The sequence below is a fragment of the Thermobia domestica genome, chromosome 18 (assembly GCF_964235325.1).
Source record: "Thermobia domestica chromosome 18, izTheDome1.hap1.1, whole genome shotgun sequence".
NCBI classification, from domain to species: Eukaryota; Metazoa; Arthropoda; class Insecta; order Zygentoma; family Lepismatidae; genus Thermobia; species Thermobia domestica.
In genome coordinates, this window is record NC_137471.1 from 123,528,661 (window position 1) to 123,541,852 (window position 13,192).

The following is a 13,192-nucleotide window of genomic DNA, read 5'->3' on the forward strand; positions in this document are numbered from 1 at the left end:
TTCCCATTTGAAAAACCGAAAGTTGAATCCAGTATGGTGGATCCAAGATGGCGGCCGGGAGTAACATGTGTCAGAGAAGCAGTACGTGACAGTATCCAATTTGTTTTGCACATACCCACGTTCAGTCCAGTTACATCTAAAGAAACTAAAAGTAATTTTGTGTCCTAGCGTTATAGTAGTGTATGATTGAATTCCGGATATATGAAGGCCCATAAATATGCAAATTACCCGTATGGGCCTCTAAAGTTAGTACAATACACATTGGGCCGCGGAGAACGTTTCACTTGAATCAATTTTCCACGAATCCCAAAGGAACACTTCGCGAATGTACCTTGTCAGAACTGTATGTAATTAAAAATCATAATTTCAAATACCATAATTTAGCATACAAACGATAGCTAGAAATGATAGGATCGTGAAAGCGATAACATTATTCACATCTTGCAGACGTATACTTACAAACATTGATTTTCTGATGCAGATCCTTTTTACACTTTCCTTATGGTCGTTGCTTAGTACTGGTGAGCTATGTAGGAAAACACTAAGAAACTCGCATAAAATTTTGCAACAAGACATTTACCCTTATAGTTATATTTAGAGTAGAATGTATGTTCATATAACAGTGGTGTAATTTCCATGTGATTTTTTTCCCTGCCTATTGAATAATTGAAATGTTCCTTTTTCACAGCTTCACGAAACCTCCTATATTTTTTCCATTAGCATTGGAAAGCCTGCTATTGGGGATATCTCACGATATCCATCTATTTCTGTAATAATAGAATCCATTTCTTGTATATAGTGGATACAGTAAGAGTTGCATATTCCCTACGCTGAAAGTGTTGGTTCAATATGGATATTAAATCCCTTCATTGAAAAGGCCATAAACGTAGCTGATCTAAGCCCACAACTTCTTGACCAACTAATAGAATTTTCGTGCTACAAATCCTTGCAACTAGTTTTCTGTAACTAAGCTTAGACAAGTTCTGGCTGAAGAGGAGAGACGAATATCCTGGTCTGGTATCTCCTGTTTTAAAAGTAACAGTTCCATTTGCTACATCGTACCTGTGCAAATTTTTTTCAGTGGTAAGCACTAAAAGAAATACAAGAAATCGCTTATCAGTTGAAAATAGTTTGATAATGTGCGTCACGAAGATTGAACTGGACATTGCCGCACTAGTGAAATCACACCATGCTCAAGAATCTCATTGGCTTTCAGTTTTAATTGTATCTTAATATGCAGTTCTCATTGGTTTCATATCATACTTCTTTCATTTAAATTGATTTTTAAACAACTCTGCACCTGTTCAAAATGTTCAGTAGCCCTGTTTTTTGTTGTTCTTAACAGTATGTGTAAAAATAAAAGTATGCATATCAGAACAAAATTAAAAATAATTTAAAATATTTTCCGGTATTCGATTCCAGTTATATTTATCTCTTCCGTTTATCTTCGCAACCCTAGCTTGCGAAACTCTGTGCTAGGCTGACGGGGAGGTGCCTATTCTGAAAAGTTCAACATAGAAGCTTCTAGATCAATACATTAACTCCAAGTAGAAACTATTCAACAATAGACTATAATTGCACTAACATAACAACAAATTGTCCAATGATTTAACAATTTATACTATTTCAACACGTAGAAAGTCCTACGATATTGTCACCCGTTGATAGTTTTAGTGCTCTTTTCGAATAATCATTTTCACGTATGAATTAATAATTTTATAAAATTTGTACATAAGTAATGTTATATTCTGATCTCTTTTCAGAGTGATACTGGATTGTTATTAAAATGCGTAGGTCAGCTGCTCCGTCAAGAAAGGGGTTTTCTGCACCATGGATAAATAAAAATACTGTCAGTAGTAAGGATGAGAATAAGAAAGGTAATTAAAATTCAGTCCTTAATATTGGCCATGAATATGAATCTATCTTGTACGCAATAAAAAATCATGGTATTTTTAAGATGGAAAGGTTTTTTTTTATTCTTTTAAATACGAGGGACATCCAGAAAATAAAGACCATTCAGTTATACAAGATGAAAAGCACTATATTTATTGGGAAAAAACAATTTTGTTATACGCCTGAAGCTTTCCTCTCTTGTCTACACAATCACGACCTTCATTTAAACATTTGTCGCATCTGTTTACGAGCTTCAAGAGTTCCCATGCTATACTCTTCTGCGGCCAGTTCATTAAACCAGGTAGTTACTGCATTCAAACAAAAGACTCAGCTTTGACATTCTTGACACGATAACACACAGATGGAGACGCCTTTCTTAATCGGATTGTGACTGGTGATGAGACCTGGGTGTGTCACATCACCCCAGAGAGCAAGCACCAATCACTTGAGTGGCATCATCCCTCATCACGCAAATCACCGAGAAAATTCAGACAGACTCTCTCGACATGAAAGTTAATGGCAACCGTCCTTTGGGATTGTAATCGGGTTCGGCAACCGTTCTTTTGGTGGATTTTATGCTAATGATCTTCATCATTTCCCTAAGTTGAAAGAGTTTCTGGGCGGAAAAAGTTTTGGAAATGATGATGAGTTGAAGAATGCAGTTACCAGCTAGTTTAATGAACTAGCGGCAGAAGAATATAATATCGGAATTCTGAAGCTCATGATCAGATGTGATAAATACTTAAATGTAGGAGGTGATTATATAGAGAAATGAAGGAAGCTTCAGGTATGTAACAGAATTGTTTTTTTCCAATAAATATTGTGTTTTTCATTCTCTATAACTAAAAAGTCTTTATTTTCTGGATGAACCTCTCTGTCTCTCTCTGTCTCTCTCTCTTTCTCTCTCTCTCTCTCTCTCACACACACACACACACTTATATATATATATATATATATATATATATATATATATATTTATATATATACTTTTTTTATATAACAATCTCCAACTACAAATACTTTGAACTAAAATTTTACAATGTAGAGCGATTAAAGTGGATGTGCACGTTTTATTTTTATTTACTTATTTATTTATTTTTTCAAATTCAACAATAGTATTCAATACAGTGTAAACGTTGTTGAGATTGTTATATACATCAATGCATGCGTTTCTACAGTAAAAGAAATATTTTGCGACAATTGTGTAAGTAAACTGAAAACGTTATCAAAAAGACTCCAAACATCTGCGTATTTCCCACTAGATTAACTTAAATGATGTAAAGTAAGTACTGATCTATACTAGTTATTCCAATTGCCAGTGTACATTTTCATTAGTCGTGACTGAATCTCTTTTCTAAGATGTAGAAATGTTAGCGTTATTTCGTTAAGTTGCAACGCGGGTTAAGTTCTAAAGTTAGTAGTCCGTTTCTGGCAAATATTTAAAAATTTACCAGGAAGAAATAATAATTTGCTCGTTTGTGTGCTTGCTAATATGCAAGGAGAGCGGAACTTGTGTTTATTTTTTCATATATTCTATGTGGATATAATCATGGAACTGTTAGGCAAGGGGAGGGAATTACTTCGCTCAAGGTTACCGCATAGTTGAATTGTGGGAAAGTAATGAGCATTTGTATTCTGAACATGGTTGCAGGTGTACAGAGACACTCCACTTGGTATCCTTACGCAAAGACGAGAACTTACACTCTTATTAATCTTAACAAAATGGGTCCAAACATCCCTAACCATAAGCTAACCCTACTCTATCCTACCATACTGTATTATACATTTTTAAAGAGGTCTTGAAAGTTGATGATCTTAAATAATAATTGATCTATTATTATTATTATTATTATTATTATTATATTATTATTATTATTATTATTATTATTATTATTATTATTATTATTATTATTATTATTATTATTTTTCGAAAACCAGGCGGACGACCAACTTCGGAATAAATGCCAACAACGCAGATAAAGTTTCGTACATTTTTATTAAAATTAATATCCACTTATCTCTTCGTGTGTGCCCTGGAATTTCTATTCTGATATTTCCTGAGCAGCTAATCCTGTTCCCATCATATGCCAGATCCACTGATTGAAGAATGTTGATTTCTGAAGATTTTCTCTGCTCTTTGCTGGTCTAGTGACTAGCGGGCATGCCTTTTATATGAGTATCTTTGGCTCACCACCTGAAACTGTAGGTCCAGAGCTCCGTCGTGGCTGTGTGATTAGCTACTTGTCTGTGCCGCTTGAGTCTTGGGTTCAATTCCTGGTAGGAGCTCATGTGGTTCGGACCCCACGTCAGGTTGTGGCTGCACGTCTCATATAGCCTTGATGCTGAAAAGAGGAGCTAAACTTCAAAGTAAAGTGTTTCGTGAAATTTACTTAAGTCCTTTTCCAAAGAACCGCTAATATCAGAGTCATTGTTTAACTATTAGTGATCACCAGGGCCCGGATCTTGTTGACAAGTCAACTTTTTTCTGTTATGCATAGGACAAGGCAAGTTGAAAGAAAAACGTTATTCATCAACTCTAGGTTCTAAAAATATATGTTTTTAGAGTCAGCATTTGGTCACTTTTTTGTCGTTTTTAAGTTTTGGGTCATTTTTTAATATTTTAAGGTAACTTTTAGGTCACTTATGGTCTTTTTATTCTTTTTCTTCTACATAAAGAAATCTTAAAATGAACACTGTTTACGGATTTGAAGAACACGAAGTTAAATGATCTCTTTTTCTGCTTCGTGACTATTGGGGTGGAAAAACTGTATTCCTAACAAGCTAATGAATACTAAGTTGTAGCTGGTTGATGAGGGGTGGGGGTTGGTAGGTGGTGAAACAGATGGTTTTGGGTTGTTGACCACATAAGATATGATCACGTGAATAACTAGAAATAAATTGAAAGGCGTTCAAAGATTTTAAACTTTTTTATCTATTATTCTTGTGTATACAGTCTATACCTGCGAACTTTGATTTCAAGTTTCAAACTTGTACTGAACTTGTATTTCCTAGTTTCAACTCGCGAGTGAATTGACACTTTCAGTACTTACAATACAGTACAATGGACTGATCATTGAACACAACATTTGATCAATGGGCTGCAGCTAACTGAAACAAAACTTTTGAAAATGACAGAAATGATATTTAAAATCCAGTAGATATTCAAAAAATGTCCATGTTTAACGAAGTAAAAGTTTAAAAAAATGCAAGTTTAAAGTCAATTTTTGTGCATTTTAGGGTCATTTTACAGGAATTTTAGTGTCATTTTATAGGTCACTTTTTAGAAAAGTTTAGGTCAACAAGATCCGGGCCCTGGTGATCACATTCAGACAGTATCTCATCACGCTTAGAAATTTAAAATTATCTCACTTACTTCAGATTCGGATTCCTGACAATTCCTTGTAATGTCAAGAGTTCGCCTCTCCCATGCTTTCTTTTTTACTGAGAATAAAAAAATATGAGTGAAAGCTACAAGAATATCAAAGAAATGTAATGGAATTATCTGAACGGGGAATGAGATATACCTTGTTAATTAGTGATTGTCACTCGTCAGGCGGCAGGGTTTGAAAAAACCCGGGTTTTTCTGATAAAGCCCAACCCACCTGGGCCCATATGGGTATTTTCGGGTTTAATTGTTTTTTTTTTTTTTTTTTTCAAAATATTTCAATGTCTTTGGAATAGAAGTGTTAAAATGTAATTTATATTTCAAGCTTATCATTGTCACAACTTGCAATAATTTTCTATTCAGTGCAATTTTGAAAAAATGGCCACCGTTTTGAAATTTTACATTGGATCACCGAGAAAATATATACAGCAAATTTAGAGTATCTCGTGCTTCTACTCTGAAAGTTTCAACTTGAAAGACCGAAAATTGCGCTTTGTAGCGTGGATAACAGCTATTTTGAAAAAAAATTGCCGCCATTTTGAAATTTTACGTTGGTATGCAGCTAAGATCTATACAGGAAATTTAGAATGTCTCGTGCTTGTAAGCTGAAAATTTAAACTTAAAAATCCGAAAGGGGAACTCAGTAGTATGTGTGGTACACCAGGGGCGGATAACCTCCAGGGGGGGAACGGTCAGAGCTGATGGAGATGAAATATTCGTCTAATGATCTAAAGGACGAATGAAGAAATGTAGATCAAATCATCCCAGAAGTCTCGCTGACATTTCCCAAATGTTTTGTTGAATATCACTTCCGATACTTTGTGCGTTGAATTACGGGAATTTCCCAAGCACTTGTTGCAAGACAGTTCTTTCCAGAAAATTAATTTAAAACAAATATATAATTCATATTTTATAAAGTAAATGTTTCAAAAAGTCTTAAATGAAATTAAATATTTTCCAGCGTAAAATAAATGGTTTTTAATGTTGAAGTATTCACTTCCGATGCTTTGTGCGTTCAACTGCGGGAATTTCCCGAGTACTTCTTTCACGACGTCCCCCCCCCCCTCGAAAATGCAGCTTGCTTCCTTTACTGTACATCGAAACTTCAATTATATAGTACGGAATTTTGAATTGAGCACTTGAAATAGTAAGCGTTACATTGTCTTCGGAACTCCGAGCATTAAGCTTTTAAATTTGACAAGAATTTTTACGCTATTGCTGGTGTTGATTCTACCGAATCTTATTTGAAGAGTAGCAAAAATAACTGAACTAAAATTTTGTTGTTGGAAAACCAAATTTTACTGAAGAATACTTGTGTTACCATCAAAAGTAATAAAAATAATACTAATAGTTTTACTAATACACTGCATATTTATTAGTAGTATTGGCACATACGGCCTTAAACCCGTCAAACATATGAGGGATAACGTCCCTCGGCGTCGCCGAGCATACTATTCATGAAAAGTATTTTTTTAAAATAAAATAAAATTACATATTTTACTTCAAACAGCCTATAACCATAGTCCATACATTAATTTGTTCTATAATTATCTTAAACTAAGGTAAGGTTTCTTGTTCATTCAGAACTTATGTTGAAAGGTGTTCTCTACTTTAACGCAAAAGCATCTCATTTGCCCAAGGAAAGGCCAAAATCTGATAAAAATTACTTTCAATGTGTTCACCTTAATTGTACCAACAGTATACCATCAAAAAGCTCAAAAACCCAGGTGGGTTTTTCAGGTGAGTCCACTTGGGCAAACCCTGTCAGGCGGTGGTGTGGCATGCTTTGAATCGTGCATCAGTTTATGCGCTTTTTTGTTTCAGAAGAGAAGATTGCAAACTGTTTTCAAAAGTGATTATATTTGTTAATTATCTTTGGGCATTACTTAACCAACCTTTCTCTATATCAAGTTTTGGATGGTTTTAAATTATAAATATTCAACTTACGAGTGGTGTTCCCTATGTACATTCCCCTTCCTTCCGCCTTCCCTTTGATAACTTCATTGCATACGTATACAGTTATGGCTACAATAATTTCACCGATAATGTTTACCAATAATTTGTTTCTTTCCAGTTTTGGAACACAACTTAAGATAGTCGATAAGGTATTTTTTTTCTAGCAATATGTTACATTCAAATTATTGTATTTTTACCGTTCCAAATAAGCACTCATCCATCCAGTTAAAACTGAAATTCCCGAAATGTAGGCATGACACTACACGCCATTCTAAGGAACTTAAGTCAAAAGTGAATAAATACATTGCTATGTCTTTGCATTTTACAGTCCTGCTCATAACTTAATTTCATTGTGTTTTCAGCTAAGGCTTTCTCGTAACTTGTGCGCATCGTATATTGTTCCATGCGGAAGTTCGATTTTTTTTTTTTTTTTTTTTTTCAGTTTATACAAATATTCAGTTCTTACATATAGTATGGATTTCTTTCTTTTATCAATGATACTCTCTTTGTTTTTAGCCTAATGTTCCCTTTAACTGTATGTTCGAACACGTCGGTTTTTTTAGGCTATCTGTTACAGTACAACGTTCATAGTTCATGTCTTCGATTAAGGTTATTGTAGTGTTACCTGGTCATGATACGTGGAATAATGAATAATGCATTTCTCCAATTGTGTGTCTCAGTTGAAGCCTCTCCCCTATATTTAGGAACAAATTGTGTGGTATTCTGTGTGTTGAGTTATTGCATGTGGGGCCGCAGTAGTTTAGTGGTAGAGCGCTCGCTTCTAGCGCGTGAAATCCTTGGTTCCATCCCAGCTCCGCCAAATGAGCTTTGTAATGGACAAACACCCTGTGTAGAGGTTTTCGCGGGATTCTCCCTTTTTCTCCCACTTCATTGCTCCATCATTATCATTTCTTATCATCATCATCTCCCGTAGCCTTGTATGATCGTGGGACGTTAAACTGAAAAAAATAAAAAGAATTGCATGCCATTTACTACTTTATTTCCTTTTAATCTGTTTCTGAGTTTCAGTAATCTTCCTAATAGTTCTGAGACTGTTCTGGCTTGTTTTTCTTTTACTTGTATCTTATTGTCTTCCATACTACTTCTATATGAAGTGTTTAGTAATAAAGCATTTTTGTTTTAGTAGAATACACGCCCTACGATCTTATTGGCATATTTCTGTGATCACTCTCTGTAGCTGAGACATATTTTGCAAACTCATAATATATAATAGCTCCTAGATGGGGCTTATGGTCAGTTTCAGAATTCGGAAGATTAGTTGCCTTCGTTGAATAATTGATAAACTATTTTATTCGTTTATCTTTTTTCCTTTACGTACTTAACACTAGAAGCTCCGTCAATAATCACCCCGAGAATCACCGAGCAGTTGTTTGAACCGCTCATCAAAGTTTCCTATTGTCAGTAATGACAGTAATGAGTGACGTTACATTTCATGTTGAGTTATCATTGTATTTAATAAAGTTTGAAAAATACTCAATATAACAGCATACGATATTGGTAATGACACTTAACAGTACTTTTATTATAATATAGTACCATAAATACAAAATTCATGTTCTACATTGTAAGTAAAGAAATCGAATATATAAAAAACATTGAGTGTGTTCTCTTCGTTACGGCTCTGTATTTTTGCGTTGATTTTCCTAGTAAAATAAACATACTCTCGTAACAGTTGGATGCACAAACTGACATTGACGCAAAATTTGATAACAATATTAGACTGCATTGCATTTCTTGCAGATAGTTTCAATACTTTCTAGCATGCATCCCTCATGATACAGTTCCTTCTTAGCCTATGTCCCATCCAGTTTCTCTTCCTCTTCATAATAATGTCTACAATTGTTCTTTCTCCCCCACCATTTCTGACACCCACTCATTCCTTTTCCGCTCCACCTAGGTAGTTCTCTTCATTCTTCTCCACACTCATATTTTGAAATCTTCCAGTCGTTTTTCATCATTTTTACGTAATGTCAATGTTTCTGACCCATACAGCACAATACTCCACACGAAGCACCTTATGGATCTTTTTTTCGACTTTTTGTTCAAGATCCCACAAAATGGTATTTTCTTCCTCCTAAAGGCTTTTTTCGCCATTCCTATCGTTGCTTTTATTTTACGTTCACATTTCATATCATCACTAATAATACTACCCAGATATCGAAAACTATTCACGTGCTCTATCCCCTCCCCCCTACTTGTATATTTGATACCGACCCCTTCGTTCCAGTCACCATGGCTTTTGTTTTTCCAACATTTATTTTCATCCCATATGCTTCAAAGCGCTTCGTCATATTTTTTAACATGTTATTGATTTTAACAAGTGCTATACACCTAAGCATTCTACTCCTACTGAAATGCCTTCTTCATTTTGCAGGCTCTTTTTCACTGTCTCTTCAAGATAGATACTAAATAATGTAACATCCGTGTCGAACTCTCCTTCCAGTTGCACTCCGCTCTGTCATTTCCTCTCTTATTCTAACGCATATTTGTTGGTTCGTATATAAGTTTCTTATGAGTCTTCCATCTTTCCATTCCAACTCAGTCTTCTTTAGAACTTTCAACATCAATTCCAAATTCACGCGCACAAAAGCCTTTTGTAGATCAACAAATACCACACACACCTCTTTCCGTTTTTCTTTGAACCTTTCACCGATCACCCTTAATAATCCAATTGCATCTCTTGTGCCCTTACCTCTCCTGAACCCAAACTGTTCCTCCTCAACTTCTTCATTTGTTCTTTCATACAACCTTCTGTTCAAAATTCTAAGCAAAGTTTTTGCTGCATGAGATTGTTCTATATTCCTCACATCTCTTTGTTCGATTTCTTCGATTTCTTAGCCATCGATATCATGATCGTCTTCGTTTGGCCACTCATCTGTTTCATATATTTCATTGCGCAGTCGGAACAATTCTTTCTTGCCCTTGTCTCCCATATTCTTGATGAATTCGATTGATATATTATATATCCCGTTTGACTTTCCATTCCTAACCTCTGATATTCCGGTAGCTTTTTCAAACTCATCCCGAAGGATACTAAACCGTTTATCATCCTCGTCTACTTCATTTTCTGCTTCAATCTAGGGCACATGATCTATTCCTACTCTCACATAAGTCCTCAACATATTCTTTCCATCTTCCTAAGACTTCACTTCTCTCGCTTACTACCTTTCATTCTTATTTTCTAGTGCCATCGTAATACCCTCTTGTTTCTTGCGAAGGTCCATAGATTTCATCTCCTTGTACATTTCCTCATATTTCCCAACACTTTCTAATTCTTCATAACCAATCAATATACTGCATTTCAAATTTTAGTTATGTAAATCATTAGAAATAAAAGCAAAGGTTGAAAATAAATAAACTCGTATCGTGACTCTCGTATTTGCCCTCTACGCGAGAGAGACATATTATATCCCAGTAGGAGCTCTTCGGATTCATGTTAAGGTGTAGGTTCAAGTCTTACACAATCTTTTTGCTGAGAAGGGACGTTAAACTTCAAATCAACCGAAGTTGAAAATCGAAGTAAGTACGACAGGATAATAGTAATAATAATAATAGTAATAATGTAAAATTGAACTTCCATACACTATATTGTACTTCAATATATTTAAGTGATCGGTTTTATTTTATTTATGTATTTATGTATATTTAAAGTGCCCTTGCCATACTCCCTAATGTAAGTTTACTTGTGTGTTGTGGTTTTAGCCTTTTTGCCTTTGTCCTTGTGATAATCACAGGTTAGTGCTTGAAATTTTGATTGTTGGCAGCTTTTTGCCAAGGAAAAGCACCAGAAGTAAGAGTGAGTTACTTTCTTGTTAGCTACATTTGGCTTTCGTCTCTTACATTCATAAGAATTGAAGCTTAGTTTCAGTTCAATGTTGTGCATAATATTCAATCATTTATTTTCTGTGTTTCCAGAGACCACTCCAGCTTCTCCCTTAGTGAATGTACCGAACGCTGTTCGTGATACAGCCAGTATATTAGGTCTCCTGAATGAACCACAAGAACCGCCGAAGGTAATTAATGATTCAGCAGTCTATGCGAGTGCTTCAGGTAAAAGAAATTGTGAAGATACAGACTCTTACAGTGTTGCTAGTAAACGAGCCTTCTGTTCCTCTGAAGTCGAAAATCAACAGCCACTACAGACAGAAGCTTCGCCTGATAAAAGGTAAGATTAATGGAATAATATAATAGTCTTGCTGTACTGTACTGTGGGGTTACAATCACAGTTGTTTCAATTGTCAGTTTTTACTAAAAGAACGTGGGGATCTGAGCAGTACAGCGCTGAAGTAATTAATTGGGGATGAATGAAATGAAATGCATGTTTTCTAATAGAAGAAATCACAGAGACGCAAAGGTTAGGAAAGGAAAGGGTTTTACTGTACCTCAACCATTTCGATGTGACGAGCCTCTTCAAATATCGGTGAAGCCTTATCCTCCAATCCGTTGAGTGTTTCCGTCTGGTATCGATCCCGAACCTCACGTTCGAGAGTGAAGAACCTCTCGACCTTAGGGCAACAGCTTCCAGATGTTCTGACCTCTTCGGAATGACACCTCTGTCATGTAGTGGATGCTGAGGGCCCAGGCGTGCCGACCGTCTCTCAATTGCTGTTAGGACGACTCTTCTGAATAGCGGTCCAAAATGTGTTTTTGGCGGCTTCTGTCACACTTCTCACCTCGAGGGTCCCGTGTCCCCTGGTTTTGTTATACTTCCCTGCTTTCGCTTTTTCCTGGTGCTCCGCACGTGGGTGACTATCTCATCAAAATTATCTTGGTCAATAGGGAAGTTTGTTAATTGCTGAAACGGCGTGGCTGCGTTTTTGATGAAGTTACGGAAACTAGGAAGAGAATGGTAAGCGTGAATTTGTATTGGGATGAGGTGACAACATAGGAAAGTCTCTTCTTTATTATTTAGTAATTACAATTTCTTGTTTGAAGAATAATAACATGCAGGGAGAATTCAAAATAGGCGCTAAGCCTGATATCCTCTACAATAGTTAATAAATTACCATGAGGGGATATCGGAAAATACGTTTTTCCTCCGTTTTCTCCCGAGAAATCGTAAAACATGGAAGTATTAAGACATCGACTTAATACGAGAGCTATCCATACGTAATTCGGAGACGTGCGTCCAAAATCTTGCAGTTGGCACTATCGCAGTGCTAGCAGAAAATTCGGATGAGCAGCTTGTTCTGTGTCGGGCAAGAATGGAGGTTGCAGTAATCAGTGGTCACGTTATTGTCTCACACTGGCAAGACTGAAATGTGGTATTCACAGGAAGCAGCCTGACCTTACTCACACACGGCGTTCTTCTTCGGACGACAATGCGAGACCACACTGAGCGGTGGCAATGTAAAACTATCTTTTCAACCTCAGTTTGGAGCGCCTTGCCCACCGTCATCCAGTCCCAACCTTTCACCCAACAACTTCTGTCTTCCATTGAAGGAAGGCATTTTGGAACCAATGACTATTTAAAGGCAGACGTGAAGGAGAATTTCGTATCGAGAACAGTATTTTTCCAAGAGGGCATTTAAAAATCGTGGAAAGCGGTATGATAAATACATCAGCATCCTTGGTATTTACGTAAAAATAAATAAATAAAGTAAGTGTTGTTTTTTATTTATTTTTGCAGTATATTATTTGCCTTCCGTAAACATTCTGTCCATACCCACCACGGAAAACATATTCTGATTTGCCCTCGTATTTTAAGTTTAACCGAATGCTAACGCTTAACGTAGAATGTGGTAGCATTGAAACAAACGATCGAAAAGAAGAAATAGAATCGTATGCTGTGGATCAAGTGCCTTTAGAGGATGAGGTTATTGTTATCTTTCTAGTAAGAAATTGAAGCTCAAAGACAACATACATCACCTACTAATTAGCTTTTTTTATTATATTTTTTTTACTCTATCCATATGTTTTGATGACATAGTTACTGAA

At 35.8% G+C, this 13,192-nt stretch overlaps 1 protein-coding gene across 1 annotated transcript in view; it reads left to right on the forward strand.

The window, feature by feature from the left end:
* The first annotated feature begins 1,737 nt into the window (after positions 1 to 1,737).
* Positions 1,738 to 13,192, forward strand: part of LOC145674766 (DNA repair and recombination protein RAD54B-like) — a 122,904-nt gene continuing 111,449 nt past the window's right edge. The window contains exons 1-2 of the mRNA XM_081744956.1: positions 1,738 to 1,877; positions 11,171 to 11,420. Coding sequence (XP_081601082.1) covers positions 1,787 to 1,877; positions 11,171 to 11,420 — 341 coding nt within the window. The 5' untranslated portion in view covers positions 1,738 to 1,786. The remainder of the gene's footprint in view (positions 1,878 to 11,170; positions 11,421 to 13,192) is intronic.